This window comes from Teleopsis dalmanni, chromosome 1 (genome assembly GCF_002237135.1).
Source record: "Teleopsis dalmanni isolate 2A chromosome 1, ASM223713v2, whole genome shotgun sequence".
NCBI classification, from domain to species: domain Eukaryota; kingdom Metazoa; phylum Arthropoda; class Insecta; order Diptera; family Diopsidae; genus Teleopsis; species Teleopsis dalmanni.
In genome coordinates, this window is record NC_051846.1 from 4,275,828 (window position 1) to 4,303,713 (window position 27,886).

The window sequence follows — 27,886 nt, forward strand, 5'->3', positions numbered from 1 at the left end:
TCAAAGTGAATCATAATTTTTAAATTTGCAAAGTAAAATAAAACACAAATTAGCAGATTTTAATATATTTAAAAATTTATAAAAATACAAAAAATTTGCTTATATACCAAAAAAAGTGCAATCGAAAAATTTATATTAAAAAAGTGAAATTTGTGTGAGATCTGAATAAAAAAAGACGCGCAGACGCAACGTTCTAAGCAAATAAACTTGTTTGTTTAGAATTCGCACGCATTTAAATCAATAAAATAATATATTATTTTGTATTGAAAATAAACGAAGTTGTGAGTTTTAAAACACAAAAATTAGTTATTAACAAAAATGGGTTGCGCAGTGAGTACAGCGCGAGATAAAGAAGCAGTGGAACGTTCGAAAAGTATAGATCGTGCGCTGCGAGCAGAGGGTGAACGCGCCGCATCAGAGGTGAAATTGTTGCTTTTGGGTGCGTCCATTTAAGTTTGTTATTTATTTTTTTTTCTACAAAACTTTAGTTAATCTAATTAATTCATTTATTTTATATAAAATGTGAAATGAAACATGTGCTATATAAATTTTTAAAAAAGTATTGCCATTACTCACAAAAATTCTGGGAATTACTCAACACAACAACAACAACAAGAATTATTGTTGATAAAACTCTTGCTGTCTTCATTATTTTTTGTGAATTTACCTGACGGCTGCATTAATGACGCTAAGCGCAATAAAAGTGCAGCAATGTTAATACGTGAAGTGCTGCCATATTTTTTTTTTTTATTAAAGAAGGAATAATTATCCTTGCCATGGAATTATTAATTTTGTTGTCAACTGTTGTGCGTTTTTGTGTCGATGAGTATGTAATTTTTTAGAATTGTGACTAATCTGATAAGAAAACGATTTTTACGAAAATATACAATTCTGAAGTGCAAACAAAAGGTGTTAATAAGTATTTTATTGCTTGAAAATTGTAAATATTTACTTAATTCTGCTTGAGCTCATCAAGACTGACTTTTGGTTGGTTATATTGTATATTTAATATATTTTGAATATATATATATACATATGTATAAAACACCAAAAAGAACAAATATTTTAATTATATGAAATCATTTATTAATGTTAATAAAGTGCTTCCCCCTTTAAGTAAAAAATAACGAAAGTTTTTGATTCAAAAACTAAAAGAAAACTCTCAGGTTTTAAGGGTATTTATTTCTTTTAATTCTTGTTTGTACTTCCGGTGACACCCATTTTAAAAACTCATTTCAAGTTTGATAAAATAAAAGCACATTCAAAAGAACAAACTTGTTTTGATTTTCGCAAAATTATAATTTACCGTGTCATTTGTCTCTTCCACACATAAAGAATTTATTTGGTGTTGCCATTTAATTATATGAACTAAAAAATTTAAAAAAAATTGTATAAATTATAGTATCAATTTACATAAATGATGTGTTTATTATCCTTAAAGATAGACAGCTGTTAGTAACTGTGTTCATAAGTAGTTTTCAGTATTATCTCTCTCGCTGTGGAATTTCGGTCATTTTACACGTTTACCATAAAAATAATTCATAATTTGTATAATTTTTTTTAAATGTTACATAAAAATTAATACAAAAATACAAATTGTATGAAATAATAGAATTGTATTAATTTAGCATGTTGTTATGTACTTGAGTTATAATGCAATAGCATATTCTATGTAAATAAATTTTATTCTGTTCTTCTAAAAATATAATCTATATTAAAAATCATTTTATACTTAGATACTTTGTGTAAAAAAAAATTAAGTTTGAGTATATCGTTACAAACTTATTTAACATCTATATATAAATACCATAACACTCATCTCAAGAAGCGTTCTTAAGAAATGATGACCCAAACACTACCTTCAGCATGAGTCTTATAGCATCCGATAAGAAACTAACTGATTTCTTGTTTGAGCTCTTCATCAATATATCAATCCTAGTCCATGGTTGGTTGGTTGGTTGCAGTGACAGGCCATTAGATATTTTACATGTACCTCAATTACCGATTTTTCGCCGTTTTACTACCACATTCCTCGCAAGAAGCCTAGTATAGTAGAGTAGAGACTAAATTTATTCCACCGAATTTAGATAATTTAATAGGTTTTTCGTCTTCACCGATGAACAGTCTAATAAACTATCAAAGAAGTGTCTTCCTAAGAACCTATATCTTCTAGACGCCAAAGCCGGGGATTCACAGAGAAAATGTGTTATGGTTTTTTTTCCTGCAGCTGTCCACAACTTCTGCAGTGAAAATTATGAAGAACACACCAAGAACACAGTGTTCACGCGGGCTCTTTTGACGAGTTTTGAAGTGAGAGGTTGCACATAACTTCAGTGCTTTCCATATGTCATCGGCAAGTTCTCTTAATCGTCTCTAGGGTAATATAAACCGGTACCGCCAGTGACGCATTCAGCTTTCTCGTTCCCTTCAATGATCCTAGTCCATACTCTTCAAATAAAATTTCTTTAACAAATAGAGCAGAATTAACTGAGTGAATAATGTTTCGTAAACAGATATCATATATTGTAGTAAGACCTTAATTATTGATCCTAAGTCAATGCTCTTTTAAATAAAATTACTTCTGCACATATAGCCAATTTACTAAGGAAGAAATATTTTGTAAACAGATATCGTGAACTGTAGTACGATTTTAAATACTATTCATATTGGAACTTATTTTACAATCATTATTAAAGTTTTAAAATTGACTTAATTATAATTTAGGTTAGTAAAGTTGTTGAATTAAGTACGACTTAAGTCATTACTTAGACTTACGTTATGATTGTGTAAAATTGTGTATACCAAAATGTGGAACGAAAGGTAAGAACAACGACGTATTTAACAATATGAGCTCGTCTATCTACAACAAGTCTCACTACCAAGCGAACACTTAATTAAAGAATTTTCAATCTATCACGCATGCGAATTACCTACTTTTTTTCAATAAACTTCAGAAATTTATTTATTAATGTATAATAAAAATAATAAATATAATGTGTAAAGTGTAATATATCAATTCGTTCTAAACAAAAGACTAAGGGGGAGTATGCTATGTCAGCAATTCTTTATCACTTTTCCTATTTACTGTACCATACAAACCTATAAAGTTCTCTAATTTTACTTCACTTCATTATAAACATTCTAACAAACTAAATATGCTTCTTTTCTGCTAATATTATATTATATTGTATTGTGTTATTATTATAATGATAATGCTTCTGTACATGGTTATCCATTTTGCGGTTCCTGAAAGTAATCTCGCTGTTTTGGTTAAAAAACAGCCAATACATTTTGTACGGGTTGCACCGTCCTGTTAAAATTTGATATTTTACTTATCCATATCTTAAGTCTCAAGTCAGAAGTGATTTTCTATTTATGCAATAATCCCTCAATAGTTATTTATCTGGCACACTATCAACCCTAGTATATGTCTAGTATATACTACTATAATTGTTTTTTTCTTTTGTAGTGTATTTAATGTGTATAAATTATATTGTAAAGATGAGGTTCCGTACCTTAGTCTCATTCCCCCCTCATTCTCTGGTTGATATATTTACCAAAAAAAAAAGTCTCATAACTGAAGAAAACTCGAAACAAAAAATATTGTAGTAAATTTTTGCAATTCAGGCACATTTCGGCAGTTGTTAAACATATTTTAAGTAAAATAGTCAACCTTAAACTAAACATATGTTAACTTGGATGATTAGTTTGTTTCACATATGTCAGAGAAACAATGATGTAAAATCAAGACCATAAAATGGTTAACGCTTTGTAAATATCTGTTATATATTGCGTAGAAAAATAAATCCTAAAAAATAATCAAGTAACTTAACCTAGGCTAGTTTTTGTATATATTGTTCTACATAAGATACATCCAAAGCTTAAGTTATACATAGAAATAAAAAAATCCCATTTCTTAATGGAAAATATTTAAAAATATTTTGAATTAAAAAAACATGAAAATGATGTAATATTCAAATTGTTATTTCCATTTTGTTTTCTTTTAAAAGATTTTGTCTACAATATCTCAAAGACTTCAATTTATTTTCAATTACTTTATCATTTATTGTTAATTTTGAAATCTGTTCAATATGAACTTTCATTTCCATTTATAAAAACTTCATCTAAAATTTCTATATGAAAATTACTTACATCTGCAAAAGTAGAGCAACGATGAGCATCGCATCTTTTGCAGCTTCTCTGAACTCTTAATATCGAACAATTTTACAGTATAGTTTTCTACATGAAAATTTATTTCTACCATATTTTTTTTATTTATTTCAAAAAGAAAAAAAACTTAATTATAAATGAAAAATACTTCAAAAACATATGACATATGTAAATTCCAAAGCCATTGCACATTGCATATTTGTGACATGAAAGGAAATGTTAAACCTTCGGAATTTTATGAATTTTCGTTATTTTATGTTGAGAAAATATCAGAAACTATCAGAAAACTGTGGAAAATGTGCTTTTCGAAATTTCGTATAAAATTGATGAAGTATAGCATTTTGAACTACAAAAAATATTTTATTATAACTGAAAAAATTAACCATTAAAAGAACGGAAAAGTATTTTTCAATTAAACAGTCACCAAAATTTTATGTCTTCATAAATTAATGGAATAATGCATTTCCCTTCATTTTTCATAAATGAGGTACACTCAGCTAAAATCTATTGCATTGCAGTGCATTGTATATATAAAGTATCTCTATCTACCTGCATTTACTTCAGCTACTTAAGATGTTTGTGTTTTTGTTCAAAGTAATTGTCTTATGCCAGTTATACGCGGTATATACGTAGATACAAACTGTATCTGCAGTTTGTACTGTGTATACGACTGTACTTACAGTCGAATAATTACAATTTTCATTGTCACTAAAACTCAAAACAATAACAAATGAAATATACATTTTCTTTGGGAGAAAACAATAAAATAAGCCACAGCAATGCGTCATGAAAAAAATGTATAGATACGTATACATTATAGCGGCGTTTGAACTTTTGCGAGATCTCAAGATCAACAAGCAAGCAAATGACTCAAATATGAAAACAATAGACTAAAATTTTACAAGCGTAAAGATACATTTGAAGGAAGCCGTGTCTACATTTTCTATTAAATCTCTAGTAGCGCATTTTTTTTGGGTTTACTCTGGTAGTAAATTTTTGTACACCTCAAAAATAAACATAAAAACTAAACATCTTTTTGTCGGTCTGCTTTTGAGCTTTTGAAAACCATAAAATATTTACCAACTGCATTATTATTTCAATTTACATTTACTTAAGACTCTACTTGATATCTCTCATTTAATTAAGATGAATTAAAGTTACAACTTTTCCAAGCTGATAACTGTTTCAACTACGGGTAACTAAAATATTCAACCAATTCCACCTCACTTGTACTAGAAATGTAGTCGAAATTCCCACTGTAACTGTTTTCGGTGTTTGTTTTGAATAACTTTAACTTAATTTTTAAATATTTTGTATCTTTTGAGTAAAAAAAAAACTACTATTACATCCGCAGATTTGGCTTGGCTTTAGCTAATCCACAGTCAACGTTTATAAGGCATAAGTAATTTCTCCCATTACGGCAATACAACTTACAACAGCAAATGTTATGCAAAATTTTGAATTAGTAAAGTAAAATTGAATAATATTACGAATAGTTTGTTGGTTTTCCGAGAATTTGTATGTTCAGTGTGCTTATGCCAATGTACATATACGTATACGTATATACAGTGGCGTCATAGACCCCTTGGTACCAGTAACAAATTAGTTACTTTATTTATTTTTAAATATCTTCGAAATTATAACTACTTACATATATACAATACTCTTGATGATATTGGTATCATCTTACCACTGTGGTCATAGCGACAGTCCCCTCTAGCACGCCACCTATGCGTTTATACGTGCATCTAATATGTAATTTAAATGATTTTGCACAGATTTTTTGCTTGTGCCTTTTTCCGAGCTGGTTTTGCCTTCATTTGAATTGTTTTAAATTTTTTTATGAATGAAATTGCTGCTTTTGTATTTGTTTGTGCTCTGCTATTTTACACTTATTGTCTTGTGGTTTCTATTAATTCAATCGTTCCAACAACATTTTTCCCTACGCTTGAATAATGTGTACTTTACTTAAGGTATACTATATATAAAGCTATAGCTAACTATCTACACTCTATAGTATTTTAGAATAGAATAGAAATAAACAGGGTACTAGCTCCCACCGGAGCAGAGCACTGCGACCAGATTGATCTTTTGTGCCGTAACTGACCCTAATTGAACAGAAGACATTCCGCTTTCCGAATGAAGGCCAGAATGTCGTCCGTTGAGGACCTCCTAATGTCAAAAGGAGAGAGCAGCTCTCCTCCCAGTGATTTCCTCCTTGCCCAGATCACTATAGTATTTTGATGACGAGAAAAAAAAAAGTGATTAAATCTTGTGTGGAACAATTTCTATAAGTCATATTAACACCTTAACTATTATTTTAGAATATACAATTCTAAAAGAAGTTCGCTAATTCGGATCTATTAAAATTGGACTCAATCCGGTTTAGTGAAATTTTCGAATTGCGAGAATCATATTAAAGACACGATAAAATTGTTATAAATGTACATATGTTTAATTTAACAGAAACTGACACATTCACATGAGAACTGATAAAGTGTATAAACGAATAGAAAACGAATAAAGCATACATAAATCTGTATGCACATAACCCATGTATGGATTTATTTTACTGAACAATCGAATACACATGTTCATAATATGTGATCCAGTTTAGCGAATCAGTGGTCAATACGAATTACATAGCACATATTGCAGATTTTACATTTTATAATTCGAATTCGAATTACTGGGAATTCTGACTATCTCTAGAAGATCTAATGTATCAACTTGATCGTTCTTAGTTTAATAGACCACTGGGTCTGTATGTACTGTAGGGGTATGTAAAGCAGTTTTACTACCTTAAAATTATTATTTCTACCAGATAAGACGCAAAGGAATATGAAAAGGAATAGATCTGCATTTGTAGTACTTTAGACTACGGGAAAATTAATACAAATTTGAATAACAACAGACCATACATCAAATTCTGTAGGTGTATAAGATTTAGTTCATATTTAAAAAGATTACAAGAAAGTTATATGTTAGGTGTACGTAAAGAGACATCTTGCATTATGTTAAAAAATGTAAAGGTTTAACAGCGAATAGATGGGGTATCGATATATAAACAAAAAAGTAAAAGATAGTACTGTTGGCGTAGCTATACATTATGCAAATCCTAGGAAAATGATAAAGCTCCATTGAAATGGAATCCACAAGAAAGAAGTTAGTAAAGGAATCCAAAATTTTTTAAAGCACAGTGTTTATTTACTTTATTAACAGATTATACTAACATGTGAAAAAACGACGTTTGCTGCATTTTTGTTACATTTCGTATGCCATTGCAATTAAAAATTTTCTTATGGATGTGCAAAACGCTCATACGATATGTACAAATCCGCACCCATCCATAACTAACTTATATAGAACAGAAATAAATCTATTCAAATTCATAATATAGTAATTGATTAATGACCTGAACTTACTAAAATGCGTACGTTTTATATTTCTTTATATTATATTTATATTATATAATATTCCATTAATAATAATATATATTATATATATTATAATAATATAATATATAATATTACATTAATAATAATATAGATTATATATACATTAATAATAATATAGATTATATATATTATAATAATATTATATATAATATAAATTGTTTCTATTTTCTCAATGTAGATTTAAAAATATTCGGAATTTCTTCATTGGCAATATTTTATCTAAGTATATATAAGAGTAGTAATAAAAGTTGTTGCTATTGATATAAAGACCTAAGACAATGTGTATTTGTCTTTTCTACCTTTCTTTTTATTCAATTATATAGTTTTACATTTTTTAAATGGCTGGTAAACGTAGATCCAATCGGTTTGAGCCAACAAAAACTAACTGAAAGATATTCAGAGCTCTTATAGATTATAGATCAAAGATCGTAATAATTTATGAAACATTAAATCTGCTATAACAAAATGAAATGGCTTCCTAGTTAACCCCTCCGTACTTTCAGCCATACTGCTGACTCAGATATGTTGTGTTAGTCTGAACACTATATTTTTAAATATACATTATATTTACAATAATGTGTTTTAGTATTCACACACACATCATGTACTGCTTGATTTTTCGTGTTTCTGATAGTCATGTATTACAGAATGTAGGGTGCATGACACTTGTTGCTTCGAATTAAGTGCATAAAACAATTCATCACCACCTTCAAGAGTGCTTCGACTCTATTTGGTTTGGTTTAGCTGAGTGCGATTCGGTTGGGCTTTGGCTTGGCTTTGACTATGACTATGCTTGGTGGTTCATGTTATTTCGTTTTGGTGTAACCGCTGATTTTGCAGATAAAAAACCTCTTCACATGCAAAGCCAGCCTTTGGTTTTTTTTTCTTATTTTTTGTTATTATGTTTATTATTGCCGTTTTCAATTTCATTTTTAAAGCACTAAATTTGATTCTGTGAGATCGTTCATGTATATCCACTCTTATTTATTAGTGTCAATTTATATTGTGCATCTAGTTTTCTGGGTTATATGAATTACAGGGTGGCACTGGGGGCACACTGTATTATAGTTAATGTAAAACTTGATTAGTTAAATAAATTTTGCGCAGTTTTTTATGTTTTATTTATTTATTATTTTTTTTTTTTGTTTTTTTTTTTGCTACAATTACTTTTTATTATTCATTGTCTTAAATGACAGCACGCAATTTTATTTAAAAAATGCAACTAATTGTAGTGAGTTCACTTACTGGAGTCGGGGCATTGGGCATTTAACTAACTACTTGCCATCATAGCATCGTAAGTCTGAAATACAATATTGTGAGTAATAACAACTTAAGGAAGCGAATTATAAATGTAATATACAATACGTAATTATAATTATATTCTATAAGCCATATGCAGTTTATTTATTAGTGAAAAATATGTGTTGATATTTAAAATTCTAATTTAATAAAATCAATTTTGTCATATAGGCAAAGTTATACATTTTTCAACAATGTATTTATTATAAAATTGTTGCTATATTCTTTATGTGATGAATTATTCATTAAAATTTACCTGTATTAAATACTTATCTATGCTGATAATTAAAAAATGTAGCTGATTATTTGTTTGTATTAGAGGAATATTTCGGTATTTATAAATAATATAAAATGGTATTCTTAGCTTCTTGGTTTGTTACTAATAACTAACTAACACTTTCTCTTCATTAAGAAGAATTAATATATTGAATACTTCATATTCTAACAGTTTTAGTAAAAGTAATTTGTATGTAAATATTATTTTCTTCATTATTTAATCACCAAACTGTTGTTGAAAAAATACTGATAAACGTTTTTAGAACTGTAACGGTTTTACTCATACATAAATTAAAATTGATCACCTCAGAAAATGTTAAAGTTTGTTTATTTCTTAGCTTTAGACTTATCATTTAAGAGTATTAGTGCATGTCAGCCATTAATTATAGTAGGGTTCTTTGAAAATTAACTGTAATCGTAATATAAGCATAGATATTGCATTTCAATTTTTATTTCCTTTGTTTTTAACAATAATGACATTTTTTTTAAAGTAAAATATGTAAAATAATTCAAAATTTTGCTTAAAAAGTGATACAAAGTGGCACTGTTCATTTGACACACTCTTCATTTGACACTCACGACTAAAACCATCTTCGTTTCTGGATAGTTATAATTTTCGAACTGGACTTATTTGTTGACTTTTTTGTATAATAAGTAAACAAAAATAGTTAGTTTAACTTAAAATTTAATTTTAACATAAATGCATTTATTTAACTAAATATAATAAGTCTGTGATTAGTAATCCATGTGTATGTTCTTAAAGTTTAATCAGTTTAATTCAACGAAGTCATTATTGCACCATTTTATTAATCTATTAATGTTTGCAATAGTCAAAGAATAAGCAATAACGATTATGATAAATCACTCTTTTTATGTTTTTTTTTACCTTGATCACCAACGTATGTGTAAGAAACTGCAAAGAATTTAAACTGTTTGAAATTAGATATGATATTTGGATAAATATATAAAAATAAATAAAGGCAAAAATTGTCATATATCGAATTAAACTCTTCTAGTACTTCTGTACTAGAAGTATGACACTAAACCCACGTAAGTTTTGTCCAAAAACATGCTTTAAAAAATGCTTAGTGAATCTATCCAATATATTGCCTCACCTGTCAGATCAAGTACTGCATGGCCATTCTATTCCAAATGTAGAATCTCTAAATAAATACACAGAATTAAATCAGAGGTAGAAGCTAGGTTAATATCTGTATTTACAGGGCACATGACTATAGGACGACATGATGCTAGGCTTGGCCTACCCTGTAGTATCTCCTGCAGCACGTGTCTACCGGCTCTCCAAGAAAGGACGCCAGAACGCCTGTTGAGTCTTTGTGTTTTAATCAGAACTAGGCTTAAAATGTTTAAGGACACGCTTCTTTAACACACTCAGCGACATCTCCAGCATTAGCATTGGCTAAACACTCGCCTTTATAAATATTTCTGACTGGTTTTGGCTTGAACTTCTTCTACCCATTTTTACGAGAATTTGTAAATTCAAATTGACTTTCTTCGTTAATTGAAGAGAATTTGTTCCGCCTTCCACTTTAACTAACTAACCACCACAGAAGAGCTTCAGGTACCACTAAAAATCCTGCTACAAAAGATATATAAAGCTTTATCTGCTATCGCTTAAGCGGAATAGGTCTATACGTCGCTTAAAACCATCCAGATTATTCTAACCTAACCTACTCTGAACATTTTAATCACATTGCAATTAATTGAACAAAAATATACCAAAGAGTATTATATACTTAAAAATTGATTTTCCATATATAAACCAGAACACAATCAAAAAATTAAAAAATATTGATTGGTAAAATAAATATCTTTATAATGGTACGGGTATATAATACATACCACGTTAAAATTAAAATGAAAATTATTTATGAATTTATCTGAAATATTCATTTCATATAGTTATGTTGACCTCTGTTCATACGAACCCCTTCAACATTCAATGTATTATTATCTATATAGTATCTATAAAAATGTAAAATAAATCACGTTAAATAATGATTTTATTTTTATTATATTTTATTTTTGATAAAAAACTAAAAACTGCAATATGTATATTAAAACATATTTTTTTTATTTATTATACAGTAATGTAAAGTATTTTCAAATGGTATGAAGAAGAATGAGGAAGAAAGCAAGAGTTGCGTCTGCAGTTCATACGAAGAGAATACATAAGACGCATTCTTGATGAAATGCAGTACAAACAAACGACTTCTTACCGATATTTTTATATAAACAAATATACAAAATGAAATGAATGGAACTGTATTTGTGCTTTTGTATAAGCATAAGATTGTTTTAGCAAGAAAAAAAAATTATTAAAAAAATGTACTTCTTTAAGCTTCTTCTTCTGATTATATGCTTTATTACCGCACGTACATCAGTACCCAGTTTACTGAGAATCAGAAATTGAGTCATATCCAAAAAAATGTATAAATGGTTCTGTATTATTACGAGTGTACGTACAACTGTACAATTACGCAAATTAATTTTATTTAAAATTTATACTTAAATTTTTTAATCTTTAAATTATTGAAAAAAAAAATTATAATGTAGGGCATATAACACAAAAGTTCATTATCAGTTGCTTTATTCAAAAGCAGATTTTAAACTATAGTATAATATAAATAGTTACATACATATATATAGATATATATAATAGCTGATATAGTTTTTAGAAAGCGAACTCATAAGAATTTCCCCCAGGCTTTGACTTTGCTGCTGATGAATAATTTTACATATATGTATATATATATTTATTTTTTATTACTTAATGGGAAATACTGTGCAAATATTGTTATATATATACTTATATGTGTTTATTTAATTAGTATACACAGTTTGTTATCATGCGGAATGTTATAAAATTCTGATCCTTAACATTTTAGTGACATTGTTAACCCGAATAGTCCAATATTTATTACTACGGATAATTATTAAAAATGTTCTTTATATAAACAAAGCAAATACGTTACATTAGATATTCGAAATTACGTACGTTATCAAATTAATTAGACGCTTAACCCAAATTAACATGAAAATCATCTCATAAACCCAGTGTCCACCCACTAATTAGAGTATAGGTGCTTTTTGGCTCTAATCAAATAAAACATCCATAATATATATAACCATATATCCGTAATTATTTATATATACATACACATATAAGACTTCAGTAATTATAAAAAAAAATTTTTTTACTACATCAGCGTACACATATTTTATAGTACTTTTAATTTTTTAATCACAGTATTATTATCTTAGGAGTATTTCTTGCGAAAAACTTTGGTATATATAACATACGGTTTCCTGGTATGTAATATAAACTTTTTAAATAAGTAAAAATTCCGATAATAAAATTTTTATTCTTAAAAATGTTTATCTGAGAGAATAATACTTTATATCCTGCTTGATATTAAAATATGCTCTCGTACATATTAGTTAAAATAAATAGATATATAAGAATAAATAGAAATAAGTTAGAATAGATAGATGTAATAGAAGTTAGATTTATTTATTAGATCAGAATAATCTCAAGCATTGATTTTTTTAGTCTATACTCACATTTATTATTCATAGAGATAAGTGAATTTCAATAAAGAAGGAAGAAGAAATACATTGTGTTTCTAATGGAATGAACTATATCTCATGAACTAGTCATCTGATATTTTAAGCTAAACGTTAATAAGGCGATACATTGCAACTGCTTGTTTGCAGTTTAAATATTGAATCAGACTTTTTGTCTTGTATTTAGCCTATATTTTTAATATTATTCTCCTTACCATAAATGTTTTTTTCTAAAAATTTTGAATAAAATTTTTTATAAGAAAAATTACTCATCGCATATTTCTTCTAATATTAATAATTACATCTTTTATGGTGTATTAATATTTTCAACACGTTGGTTCATTTGCATATTTTAATTTGAAATTATTTTAAATTAATTCTCAAAAATATAGAATTCGTTTTTAGTGAATCTGTCACTAGTGATAAAAAGGGTTAGAGTTGCAAAATGTATCTCATAAAAATTTAGTTCTGTTAACAGAAAAAAACATTTTTAGTGTTTGAAGTGTACTCGATGACTAATACGTATAAAAATGTTGTCACATAAAATCATGGTCGAATCATTCAAAAATCTATAAAAGGAAATAAGATAAAATTATATATAAAAAAGATATCTCTAAACTACGTCAGATCGATAACAACAAGCTTTAAACTTTTAAGTACATATATATAGATAACGATCCTATCATGAAATTGACTAATATCTCAAAGATATTCAGTCATTTGACTATTTTTTTTAATAATGATAGTATGAATTCTACAAATATGTTAGAATGTTAATATGTGTTTAATATTAAATAGTTCATATCATTGTAATATAATTTATATTACTAATATTTTAAATTGCGATGAGAAGTATAAACATCAAAGACATTGCAATGCAAAGCAGCTTATGTATAAAACACTTATCCAGCCCGTTCTAATCTGAAATGCAAGATCTGCGCTTAGAGTTTAACAAATAGCAAGCAACACTAAAAAAAATTTAGAACAAAAATGTTTCGTTCAATTTTCGATAAAGTTTTATATAAAAAGCAATACAATGTATTTCTTGAACAACTAGTAAATAGATATACTAGTTATAGATATATTCTGTGATATACTAACATTTGATATAGCTTGGAAACGTCGTGGGTAAGTGTCATGACAATAAGTTGAAGAAAGTTCTGTAAATAGACAGTTGAAAATGAGCTAATGTAAAAACTTACACTTAAAACTATGTTTCGAAACATTGGAAATCAGTGGATATAGAAAAAAATGTAACATCAATATGAGGGTAGCAACTATTTTACTTAATAGAAAGTATTGTATTTAATGGAGATATTTGGAAAAGTAATAAACTTATTTACAAATAATTAAATATGAAAAATAATTATAAGACCACTCATAATGGGTATTTAGCAATACTCGAAACAGCTATATGGTCAGCAAAAAATTCAATTAATTAAAATAATATAAAAAAAATTTTGACTGTTGTAGTTCATTATTTTTTAAAACCTCTCCATATATAATTAATTTTAGAATACTTGATCCTTTGTTGAAGTCAAGACAACATTTATAAATAAACACGTTTTTCGTATATTGGTTTCTTCGAAAGTAATGTACCATATAGTAGCCGATTAAAACAATCAAGAAAAAGCTTATTAGAACTACATAAACTTCTTAAAATACAACGAGAATTTAACAAAGATAAAATATCACTACCTTTTAAGTGCAGTGTCATTCTAAGTTATTCATCACAAGTTTGGCTGCATGAAATATTTGAAGAAAAATATTTGGAAAATTAGATGTATATTATATTAGGGTGGCTCAGAAAAACTAAAATGCGATTTTTAATGAGCGCACCGCCTAGGAATATGCCATTGATCAAAAAAATGATATTCCCAAAGTTTTTGAGCAATAGGATTAAAAATGACGTTGCGCCACTCGAGCAAAGTTGGGTTTTCAGTACAAAAAACAGAAATTTTTCAATTCAAGGTCATTTTTTATCTTTGTTACTTGTTTCAACAGTTATTAACATATACTCATTTGATAGATAATTAAAATATCTTTTTAATAAGATACGGATGAGCAAAATCGGTTAAAAATTATGCACAAAACACAATAATTAGTTGAGCGACTGTGCTCTGTTTTCTATTTCATACCTTTTAGCTGGCATGCACAATTACGTATTAGGTATATGCTACGATTTAGTTAATTATTTATAAAAAATTATAATTTCAAGAAAACCCTTTTTTAGTAATTAATATATTGTGTTTATTATGTTTTATAACATAAATTTGAGTATGTGAAGGATAATTTTTATGATAATGTTCGACCACTTGCAGAACATATTCTTTTTCCTCATAAGCCTAATTCCTCTTTCTATACAATCATTTATCATATCAAGTCTGGCACAGAATTCAAGTGCATCTTTATAATCTTGCGTCTCCATCCATGGCCAAGGATCGAAACTGATAAAACTATTGGATAGGCAAAAACGATCAAAAAAACTTGTTATCTCTTCGGTCACGAAATCAATAAGGTTCTTTGAGGAAAATAACTTCATTAGTGGGTTCCCACTCTTTATCTAACCAGAGATAGCTGGGAGCTTGAATCTGTGACCGGTAACTCTACAGTTACTAACTACGCATATGGCTCAAAGATGGTAAGCGGTACGGGAGCAGGTATCTTCTCGAAAGATATGCAGGTAAGACAGTGCTACCGAATCCCTGCTACTTACAGCGTCTTGCACGGCTAGATATATGCTATCGAAAAAGAGGTCAACATTAGACAACAAAGTACAATTCGTTCGAATTGTAGATTAGCAATTGAATCTAAATTCCAAGATAGTATTAAAATGTCGCGATTCACTCATGAGCATCAAACATCATAAGGTCTCTCTTTGTTAGACATAGTACATTTCGAATACTTGGACATAGCAATATTGAAGGGAATGAACTAGCAGATGATATGGCCTCTCAATACATACGATATGTAAACTGTTTAGGATAATAGAGAAATCAATACGGTGACTAACAATTTATAAACTAACCGCAAAGACTGTAAGGTCGCTAGAATCTTATGGCCTAAGTTGAACAAAAATAAAATGAAAAGTCTTTTAGGCTTCAGCAAACCTGCAGTTCGTGTGCTTTCTGGAGTACTAAGGGGGCACTGTGCCATTGCTCCAACGGTGGCGAGTTTCAACAAGTGGATTATGCAGGAATTGCCAAGATGAAGAGGAGGTAAAATCTATCAACCACTTCCTGTCCAGGACTTCAAACAAGGCTACTTTAATGTCTTAAGGATCTTTATTTTACTGGCTTGGAAGAGATAACGAAAGCAAACTTATCGGATCTCCTCAACTTCATCTGGAAAATCAAATGGTTTAACAAGGATAACAAAAGTTAGCAACTCCCATCTCCTGGTAAAATTTTTTGAGGGCATCCCAATGGGCAATATATGTCTCCGAGTAGAAGTGCTGACAACTGTCAGCACGTGCCTTCCGAACATAACCTAACCTAGTGTGGGTTAAAATTTTCACACATATGCTCACCATAAAAATGTATATATCTCGTACAAATCATGCGAGTTATATGTAAATTGATCTCTTATAATAAACATTTTTAGTAAGTACATGATTTTCGCCATCCATCGAGAATCTTAGATAGCACCTGGGCGCCACAGGTAACCATACCTACTACTACAAAATATGTATAGCGTAGCGATCCGAAACCTTGCATTTGTCAAGGGCGGAAACTAAACTAGGAGTGATAAATTCAATCGTTCTGTCTGCGTTATCCCAATTTTGTTGAACTGTGACTAAAGATTCAGCTTCCATTTTGAGACAAATTTCTTCATCGAATTTATTCCAATTAAAATCAACGGACTTTTTAGCCGCTCTTGCTTCGTTTGCTAAAAGGATATTAACTTCAGTCAAAAATTCTTGTTTTGACTACATTTTCAATTCTACTTAAATATCTATATAAATTAATAAGTAGAAATGAATTATTTTTATTTTTTATTTATGTTTCTTCCGTTTCTTGTAAACATTTGCGATTGCATTGTGCATGCCAGCTAAAGGTATGAAATAGAAAATAGAGCACAGTCGCTCAACTAATTATTGTGTTTTGCGCATAATTTTTACCCGATTTTGCTCATCCGTATCTTATTAAAAAGATATTTTAATTATCTATCAAATGAGTATATGTTAATAACTGTTGAAACAAGTAACAAAGATAAAAAATGACCTTGAATTGAAAAATTTCTGTTTTTTGTACTGAAAACCCAACTTTGCTCGAGTGGCGCAACGTCATTTTTAATCCTATTGCTCAAAAACTTTGGGAATATCATTTTTTTGGTCAATGGCATATTCCTAGGGGGTGCGCTCATTCAAAACTTCATTTTTAATTTTCCCCCTTATAACGTGAGCCACCCTAATATTATATGCTTAGATATTTCGAAGCAGAACATCAAACTGGAACCATTGATCGAAAGAAAACCTACATTTTTACTGAAGAGAAACCCGAAACCGATGGGATATATATTTTTGTAATTAGACTGAAACGAAAAAATGACACTACCTAAGATATATGTGTCAGTTACGAATTTTATATTATTCACTGCAACAACAGGGGCGAAGTTAAGTCTCTCGAAACTGATTGTTGCAAAAATATATTTCGACCTTTCTAAAACTCTGTTGCAGTAATTATCGATGTATGCATGAAATGGTTCTATTTTTTTTTCTCTCACGTCTCATATATATCAGATAATGTTCTCATACTCAAATCTCGGTTACTCTACTGTAATTAGAATTCTCTGAAATAAAGTTGAGCAAATTCCTTATTAAAGTACCACGGACAATTAAGCTAGAGTCACTGTCTGCTGGATTCCATTTAATGTAGAGCTGCAATGATAATAGTCAATTATTGTAGCGAGGAACTATAGTTTTATCGTGCTTTAGGCATTACGTTGACTATTATTCTTTTGTTAAATGCGTTATATTATTAAACAATTTTTTATCGTTATACAAACATATATTAATTTCTTCAACTTTTACTAAGATGTATGTTAAATGTTTCTACAAATTTTGATATAGTGGAAATTCTTTTTTATTAACTTTAAATTTATCACTCAAATTATAAACTTCGCACTGATTATTTAATGTCTTTTTTTTACATTAAATATTTTTTATTTGCATACGGGAATTTTTCACACAAAAATAAATTTTATTGATGTCTACTGTCTTCTTTCTGTCTTGAGTATAAACCGGTATTGATATATAGTATATTATTTCTGATGGTTCACTTTCAAATTTAAAGATGTTAAATGTTTTATATCGGCGTTAAGTTTATTATCCATTGGTGAGCACATATATATTCGTAGTTATAAAAATTTTTTGGAAATAATTAAATTGTGTAGATTTACATATTTTACAAATCTCAACTTCAAGTCTGCAAAATTTCTTCATTAACAGCTATTATAATTAAATATTTGATTAGTTGCTTATCATTTGTAGTTTCCTTCATACTTTTAAACATTGATGATCACCTTTTGTCAACTTCTATCTAGTATCAGAGTCCATCAAAATCTTAAGAAATGCACAGTAAGATCTGGTATGACCTTACTGTTATTCACTTACACGCATCAAAACTTAACTTTTTAAGTTATTTACGCAATTACCAAACAAAGTAGTTGAGATTGTCTGTAAAGTGCTTAGCTTTGTGGCACTTTGAAAAATAAATTTATTTTCTTTTCATGTCAATTTAACAATAAAAATCTATTGCACATCAAGTAGTGCAACACTACACCGTTTGTTCTCGCATTCATATTATTTTTATCAACTCATTTTAAACAACTTAAAAAACACTTTTGTTAAATTTATTGAGTTCAGGTCAATGAGATATTAAATAATTTAACTCGGGAAATAAATTTAGCGTAACAACAATTTATATTTTAATGTGGCTGTATGCATTGGAATTTATAAATAAATTTATCAGACTTTTCATAATCAAGTGTGAAATACGATGTCATATAATTTAATACAATGAAATATACAACTCAGTATTTCTTCTGATAAGAGAAGTGAGGCTCTTGTGTACGTTAGCAGGCAGGCGTAAACTCTTCTGCCACCAACAAAAGCGTTGGACGTGAACCTCAGCGGCCTTAACCAATGCGTCTGTCGCGCTATTAAGTAAAACTCTTCCATTCAAAAGATTGTTTCTTCTATTGTTGAGACCGGCATTTTCTTTCTGCTGCTCTTCTTTTTTTTTTTTTTTGTTTGTTTTTACTCTTCTATTGTAAGCCAGTTAACGGTGCATTCGGATAGGCATATATTAATAAATTACTTTATTCATAAATCGACGGCCACTTTTGACTTTAAAGTTTATCAGCTACTTAATTATGGACAAACCAAAAGACGAACAGATACTTTACATATATACCAAAAAATAAATACTATAATTTAACAAAAAAAAAAACCAAACAAACTGACATCAAACAAAAGCAATTAATATTAAAAAAAAAACTAGTAACTATGTATTATCTTTCTAGGTTTTTAGTATTTGTTCGTATTTTTTCGAAATCAAATTGCGATAAAGTTCAATTGCGAAATACATGCTTTATTTGTTTAAAAATTTTGTAATAATATTTTTACTATTTATTGAATATTAATTTAAAATGAAATTTATGAAAAAAGTTTATATTTGTATTAGACAAATTTGGAATGGAAAAAAGTGAAACATAACTGCTAATGACTTTCAAGCCCTTTAAAGGCTTCAGATACAAAATTAAGCCGAGAAAATACTTAGAAACAAAAATTTTAACAGCAAGGCTAATGATTTTCTAGCCCCTTGAAAACTTCAGATACAATACTTAGAATACTTATAATAGTTAGTATTAGAATACTTATAGTAAAAAATTTTAACATTACTGTTAATGACTTTCCATCTATTTGAAGGCTTCAGATACAAAATTAATTCGAGATAACACTTAGAAATAATACTTTTATTATTATTATATATTATTATGTTGAGGCTAGTTGAGTCAGTGCACTTAAACACTTTTACTCTCTGTTTCTCTGTTAACTGCGAGGTTTCTTCATAACCCCTCTCTACGCCTGGTTTTTTATCTTACGAAATAAACTAATCACGCAATATTTTTTATATATCCCAGAGGTACATATTTAGATGAGCAACTTATATCGGTTGCAGTAGCAAGACGCTGCGAAGTAGGTTTCATAACACCAACTTTTAGAGAAGATTGCAGTGCCAAATACTTTAAACTGTATAATAATTGTAACTGGTCTGCATATTTCTTAGCACTTCGACATACAGAATCTGGATTCCCACTAAGGTCTCGTCTAAAAACACAATATAAAACAATATATCTTTAAAAAAAATGCTTAGTGGCTTTGTTTCAGAGGTTTTAAAGAGGTCTCAGATTTCTCTAAGGCCTCAGAGAAAAATTTTTGGAGGAAATAAACTAGGATCAAACATAGTTAATTTTCGATCAAAAATAAAAATTTCACTACTTATATACAAGTTAGAAATTTGATTTGCAGTAAATTACTTACAACTTTTAAATCTTTATTTATTCTTCTAATAAGTCTTTTAAGTGACTCCACTCCTGATACAATACACCTAGCCAACAGTTTTTCTAATCCTATCTATTTTTCTATCTGATTTGATAAGGAATTGTCAAAGACGGTTTTCGAAATGGCTTTCAAAGCAAGTAGTGATTTGATTTTTATCTTCTCAATTGATCGAAACAATGTCTCCGAAGCGATCTCTTAAGTTTCCAATTCAGACGAATATGTGGGTTTTAAAATAATATAGAAATATTATGGTCCCGAAGCAACAATGTAATATAAGATTGTGCACATATTTCTGACCTTTTTTGCAAACATGACGCTTAAATAAAATAAAAACAAAAAATTCCTTAATAAGAGTTACGTCTGGCGGAATAAATTTATAGTATACCACCGTACGATAGTCGAGAAAACTGTTAGCATGAAGCTGATTATAGAACGACTTTGACTCAAGCCTTTCTGTCTTTGCACATCATTTGTATAGTATTCGCATAGATCTAAGTCCCCCTCTTATTTATCATGCATTTCATCCTAATAGTCAAAAAACCATTGTTTGACGGAAATATTTGGGATCTACATAATCCCAAATATTTTGCTTACTAATATGCATTTTTTTTTTTAAATTTTAAATATCTGATTTTAGTTTAACGCACTTTGATATTTCTCTTTTATTATATACAACTTTGATCACTTATTTCTCCATGATTTAACTTACGTGTTCTGCAGCAATAGACTTCACTATTATTATTTTTTGCTTCTTGACGTAGCCGGGTTTATGTCTCAAAACCAATCCTCAAATTCAAGAAGCACAAGCCGCTCTTCATTTCCATCAAAAGTTATCATAACCACAACGATTATTCTTTAACCTTGATAGAAGACATAATATTGACCATCTATAATATATAATAAGTATTTTCATAAGCTGTTCAAATAGTCTTTAAGAAAACATCATCTTTGATGTTAGTCAATGTGTAAAGTTGATTTGAGGGATTAGTACAACCTAAAAATTTACCTAAAATTACTAAACAACTTGCGCATTTTTATGATCTCACTTATAAGCTCGTGTAAAAGTCGAACTAATGGCATTTAGGTATAAAACCTCATTCGGGTTTGAATGTACATAATATCTTTTTAATTTTTTCAAAATTTAGGTTTTCTTTAGCAACGAGTTTTTTGCTCGACCTTCAACTTCAGCACACATTTTGCAAATATTTTTTGTTGAACTCCCCCAATTATTTGCGTTTGACCAAATCCAATTATCGTATGAAGGTTGTATATGGTCTGCTTTAAATCATCTTCACATTGTTTTATTTTTTATGAAAACAATACATAAGCCATAAAATATTGTGTATAAATTTTATTTATATTTAAGCAAAAAATGAAGCAATCGCACTACATTAAAATATAACGACTTCATTAAAATTTCAGTCAGAGCGGAGCACCCAACGTTCATAAGGAAAGAAAAAGTGAACTTAAGTGAAAGTGTCCATAATTGGGCGTCAACATTAATGAGACTTTTAATATTCGAACGAAGTTCGTACTTCCATACAATGCCTCCACAATGCACAATGGTGGAGGGAATGAAAACGCAACTGCGACTATAATTAAATAATAACAAATATCATGAAATCATTATTGCAATATGATGGGCTCCTTTAGTCTGCAACACATACTAACCTAACCCCCACCTTAATGACTAATATTTTTCGCTTGATGTACGAATACTAATAATAATTTTATATAAATTAAATCTAACGTCATTTCCGTTCAAACTGGAATTTTATTTTTCCGAAATCATTTTTTACTTGTGGTTTTATTTGACGAAATGCTAAATTATTAAGAGAATTAAATAATTTTATTTATTTATTTATTTGTTATTGTTATTATATACCATAAGAAAGTAAAATTGAAAATTTGCTCATTTTTAATGTTTACAATAAAAATTTGCACTCCTGCGGAGAGACGGAAATCGTACGTTATTAAAATATCTTAATTTATTTATATTTTATTTATCATTAATTCAGTTTTTTCTGCATTTTAAACTTCAAATACCGAACATAAAATATTGATGGAAATACTGTACTGTATATCTGGAATACAGTCATTTCAGTTGCAACGCCCTCATATGTACCCATTTGTCGTTGTTAGTTGAGTGCTACTTTGAACTCTTTTAATTAAACAACTCATTTGGTGGATCCATTCATTTACTGTCAGTGAAACAAAAGAAAAAAATTCATTCATGAATCAATCTACAATATTTTTTTTACGTTACTACGTTAGCAACATAAATAATAACAATAATGCTGTGTTTCTATTGGATTTGTTAGGAATTTCAATTTCAATTAAATTCTCAATTTGTTAACTTCCCCTTATTGAGTTCAGTCCGGAAACGTGTCGTCATTGTGATTGAAACTTTATGAAATATAATATGCAGTATCCATTTCACCAGTCTTTATTTACTACATACATTCTTTATTTATTAACTCAGTTAATGTACTGGATAATAATCCTAGTTAGTAACCAAAATTATAGAAAACTTAAGGAATTAAGGAACTTCTGATCAAGACTACATTTCAAAAATAAAAATTGCAGAAAGCTCTAATAGATTAAATTTCCTATTTTATGATAAAGACATTCCATTCTTTTATAACAACAAAATCTACTAAATGATCTCCAAAGTAACAGACCTATAGTGGCATGCGTACTGGAATATAAGGTTCTGCATATACATATGTATATTTAGGTTAATATCCAATTTAAGGCGCATGATAATTTTCAGCTTCGAGTACTGCAGGTTCCTCTATGATATCCAACTAACCGAAAACAGTGTCACCTGAGAAATTCTCTGAGTCAAATATCTGGGATGTTTTTTGTGACACACTATATATACTATGATATGAAACGATAGTTTAAATTAATCTAAAATCGTAAATTATACTAATGACAGTGATATAGTGGTAGTAATATAAATCTAAGCAGTCAATTAAGAGTCGGTTAGCTACAATAGTGAAATCTATACTGTTGTATAAGCCTTTTATATAAGCCTGTGATATTAAATACAGAACCTATATAAAGGGGTGGTAGTTGATGGGTCTGCAGGTCGTATTATATAGTGTCTAATTAGACAGTGTTTCGTATCTGAAAGATTAATTGGTATTAAGTTCATCGTGCTCTTGTGATTATTCCGCTTTTAAAGAAGCGTTGAAGACCGATGATGTCTGCATCCAGGAGTCACTCGTTTTCAACTACCAAGTACCACTCTCGTTAAAATTTTACTGCTTGTAATGAAAGTACTTTCACGACTTGAAAGATGGAATAACTTAAGTTACAAGAACAAAAACAAAAGCCACTTTTTGGCAATAACAACTAAAGTTAATTAATATGGAGGAACATTAAAAAAATGTGAAATGTGAAAGGTGTAATAAAGAAGTAACGATCATTTTTAATTTCTTCAACTATTTATTTAATCTTCAGCCCTTATTGCTTCCTTATCGAAGTATTGCCCATTTAAAGGGGCATTTATGCTACCACAAACTCCAATTTGAAAAATACTATTTAGATGCCTTTATAATTAAAAAGGTCTCGAGTTCGCAAAATAACGCAAATTTATATCTATTGAATCGCCTTAAAAAACTAGGGTAGAATAAAATTAAACTTAGTGCTAGCTTAACATACCTTATGTATACGCTTAAGCGCGTTTTACATTTATGAGAGTTCTAGGTTAAGTGAGTTAAGTTCATGTCAAGAAATGTTGTCCTCTAAGTGTCTTCTGGATCTATCTGTGTTAACACCATGCTTGTGGAATTATAGTGATGTTACATTTCGGTATGAACTCTTAAATATATGATAAATTTTGCGGTCACCCCTATATGTACAATAGTTTCATATATACCACTTCGTTTGTCATATAATATGCCTATCTCTTCACCACAATATTGAAAATTTATTTATTAACTGTTTAATTTTTTTTTTTTTTTTTCCGTGATGCACAGACCTCACATTAACTTTCGATTGATAAGTCACGACAACAACAGTTTTTATATATATTTTTATACTTCTACAATATCATATAAATAAAAATAATTAACATTTTTATTTCTATATCTTCTGCAGGTGCCGGTGAATCTGGAAAATCCACAATTGTAAAACAGATGAAAATCATACACGAAACAGGTTACTCTCAAGAAGAATGTGAGCAATATCGGCGTGTTGTCTATAGTAACACTATTCAGAGTCTGATGGCAATAATACGTGCAATGGGTCCACTAAAAATTAATTTCGCCGATCCATCACAAACAGAAATAGCACGACAATTCTTCACTTACGCTTCTGCAGCTGAAGAAGGTATCTTACTACCAGAAATTGCGTTGCTCATGAAGAAACTATGGGCCGACGGTGGAGTGCAACAATCATTCTCCCGTTCACGTGAATATCAATTAAATGATTCAGCCGCCTTTTATCTGAATTCATTGGATCGCATTTCACAACCGAACTACATACCAACACAACAGGATGTGCTACGAACACGTGTCAAGACCACGGGTATCATTGAAACACAATTCAGTTGCAAGGGTTTGCACTTCAAGTGAGTAAAACATGCGATCAACATAAACGAAACCATGTCGCAAATTTATTAACTTATAATGTTTTTAATTAAATAATTGTTTAAAAAAAAATACTTTGCAGATTATTTGATGTTGGCGGTCAACGTTCGGAACGTAAAAAATGGATACATTGCTTTGAGGGTGTGACGGCAATCATATTTTGTGTTGCTCTTTCTGGTAAGTTTGTAAATAATAGATTGGTTCAAAATGTATTATTATAATTATAACAGAGAGAAATAATTTAATATATATAACATATATGTATAATTAAAATTTTTTTTTTCTCAAATAAAAACAATTCTTTATAGTAAAAGTTTGATAGATTATAATAGTACCTTAAAGCTATATACTATTCAAATCATTAATATATTTATATCACTAGAATATGCTTAATACATATATGATTTTTTTTTTTTTGTGTTATAGGATACGACTTAGTTCTTGCCGAAGATGAGGAAATGAATCGAATGATTGAATCCTTAAAACTTTTTGACTCCATTTGCAATTCGAAATGGTTTGTTGAGACCTCAATTATACTTTTCCTGAACAAAAAAGATTTGTTTGAAGAAAAAATTAAACGATCTCCATTAACAATAGCATTCCCAGAATATACGGGTAAGTTCTACAAGCACATATTTTATTTAAAAAAAAATATTAAATAATTTTTTATAAATAAAAACATAGAAATAAACTAAAATGTACAATATCTATATCATTTACTCTACAATTATATAAAACTTTCCCACGGTTGGTGGGATAGTGCTAGCAGCTTCCATGTATATTTGCTCAAGTGAGTCGGTACTATCTGAATTTAGAATACTTACACTCTGTGAGGAATGAATTTACATCACGAAATTGTTTGTTCCAATATCCTTAAAACGTTACAAAAAGCCTATGAACAATTGTATAAAGCGATATTATTCACGTATGAATACTTTATTTTGATATGTGAGTGATATATTGTCAACTGAATAATCATTCAGATCAACTCTCAATGAAAACAGAAAAAACGAAGAATATAGTACTCCCAAATCATGGCAGAGACCTTTAAGGTAGAGCTTTGGTATCTTTATATATGTTGTTGTTTTTGTAGCCCGCGTGGATCTGTTTTGAAAGTCCCTTTGAGGGGTGGTAAACAGCACTTGGTCGCTGAAATTAACGCGTGGCTCTAAAACGTAAAATGGTTCAGTACACAAAGCTTAAAGCTATAGTTTTATAAATTGTGCGTATGCACTACAAAAGTGATTTATAATTGACCGCGCCAATTGTTGTCGTCAATTGATAGTACCTATTGTCTTTATATTGTTGGTCACCTGTCCCTTCCACAGAAGATACAAATGCTCTTTACCGTGTTTTTGACCAACGGGTACTGAATGGAACACATTTCTAACAAAGTCGGCAAAGTCCCTGAATTTTTCTACTTTTAACAATGTCGATATCGCAAAATAGCTCCTACAGTTTTTTTTGACAACATGGTTGTTGATTTAACTTAACATTGGCGTTATTTTTACTTCAAATTATTCACCGGTTTTTTTAACAGATCACATATCTGTTAACTACTGACTGTTGAAGATGGAACTGCCTGTAGACTGCCGATAGATAAACTTGCCTGTAGTTTCTGTGAAGTTCAAACTGAAGTGTATAACCATATTATCTCTTCATATTCCGTATTTGTTGAATTTATGGGGTTTAGACTCTTGAATTTGAATATTGTTAAATTAATAATTTTGAATTAATCAGGTTAACTTAAAAGATATTCTTTAAAGGTCAGGGTGAATTTTAGTTTGTCTTAGAATATTAATAAGTTTTTTTGATTTTCACCGTAAATTACGCTTAATAATTTGTGTTACAATTTTTTATTATACTTTTAAAAAATTATTATAATATAGATATTTTGATCTACTTCATAGACCATCTTCAACGTACATAAATAGGTCGTATTAACAATTAATTTTTAATAATAATAATACTATTAATGTTAATTGTAAAATATATTTTTAATATTGATTAAAATTTTTGCTATTTATTTACAGGACCAAATACATTTGAGGATGCTGCTGGATACATTGGCATGAAATTCGAAAATCTGAACAAGAGAAAAGATCAAAAGGAAATTTATACGCATCTAACATGTGCCACCGATACGAATAATGTACAATTTGTTTTTGATGCTGTGACAAATGTCATCATAAAAAATAATCTTAAAGATTGTGGACTTTTTTAATATTTTTAATATGAAAAGAATATTCATTCCATAATCAGATTTTATTTTAATTCCAAACTTGACAAGTCGTATTCTATTTTAAATTCTACTGATACATTCGTTTTAAGAAGTTATTACATTTAACATAATATATAAAAACTATTTAATAATTATAAGTTTACACTACTAAGTACATAAACAATGTCATATATATATATACATATATATGTATATTAGCTTATACACTAATAAATGCATTTTATACTTTTATTTTGGTTGCCACAATTTATGATAATGAAATATGAGAAATAACATTTTTTAGTTTACATATGCGATTGTAATTTTCTATTTGTCAAGTGCTTTTTTGAATACTACAGAAAGGTTATGAAAACGCCTACTAAGCACTACTTAATGTTATTTTAATATATTTATTTAATAATATAAATGTTGCATAGTAAGACAGTAAACTTACAGCAAGACGAGAGTAAGACACTTAGCTGAACATTTATGGTTAGTGTTTTGAGAATAAATAATGGACAAAATTATTGTAATACAATTAAAACAAAATATGGAATTGCGAAATAATGTTATTATTATTTTAAACTTATTCACAAATGATTATGTTGGATAGTAACTGTTATTTTAGTTTGTTTAGTTTGGCATTTGTTAAATATACAATTTGTACACAAATTAACTTTGCAAAAATTATTAAAACAAAAGCAGCTCA

General features: G+C 28.9%; 1 protein-coding gene across 1 annotated transcript; it reads left to right on the plus strand.

Moving 5' to 3' along the window:
* The first annotated feature begins 318 nt into the window (after positions 1-318).
* Positions 319-27,185, plus strand: LOC119668081 (G protein alpha i subunit). Its single transcript, XM_038077466.1, has 5 exons — positions 319-439; positions 24,466-24,937; positions 25,039-25,133; positions 25,383-25,571; positions 26,990-27,185. The coding sequence occupies exons 1-5, from the start codon at positions 319-321 to the stop codon at positions 27,178-27,180; spliced, it is 1,068 nt and encodes a 355-aa protein (XP_037933394.1). The 3' UTR covers positions 27,181-27,185.
* Positions 27,186-27,886: the final 701 nt, after the last annotated feature.

Bases quoted from the DNA above. Each gene is read 5' to 3' on its own strand.
- LOC119668081 (XM_038077466.1), top strand. From the start codon at position 319: ATGGGTTGCGCAGTGAGTACAGCGCGAGATAAAGAAGCAGTGGAACGT. The intron at 440-24,465 runs GTGCGTCCATTT...TATCTTCTGCAG, and splicing joins GGTGAAATTGTTGCTTTTGG to GTGCCGGTGAATCTGGAAAA. The intron at 25,572-26,989 runs GTAAGTTCTACA...ATTTATTTACAG, and splicing joins AGCATTCCCAGAATATACGG to GACCAAATACATTTGAGGAT.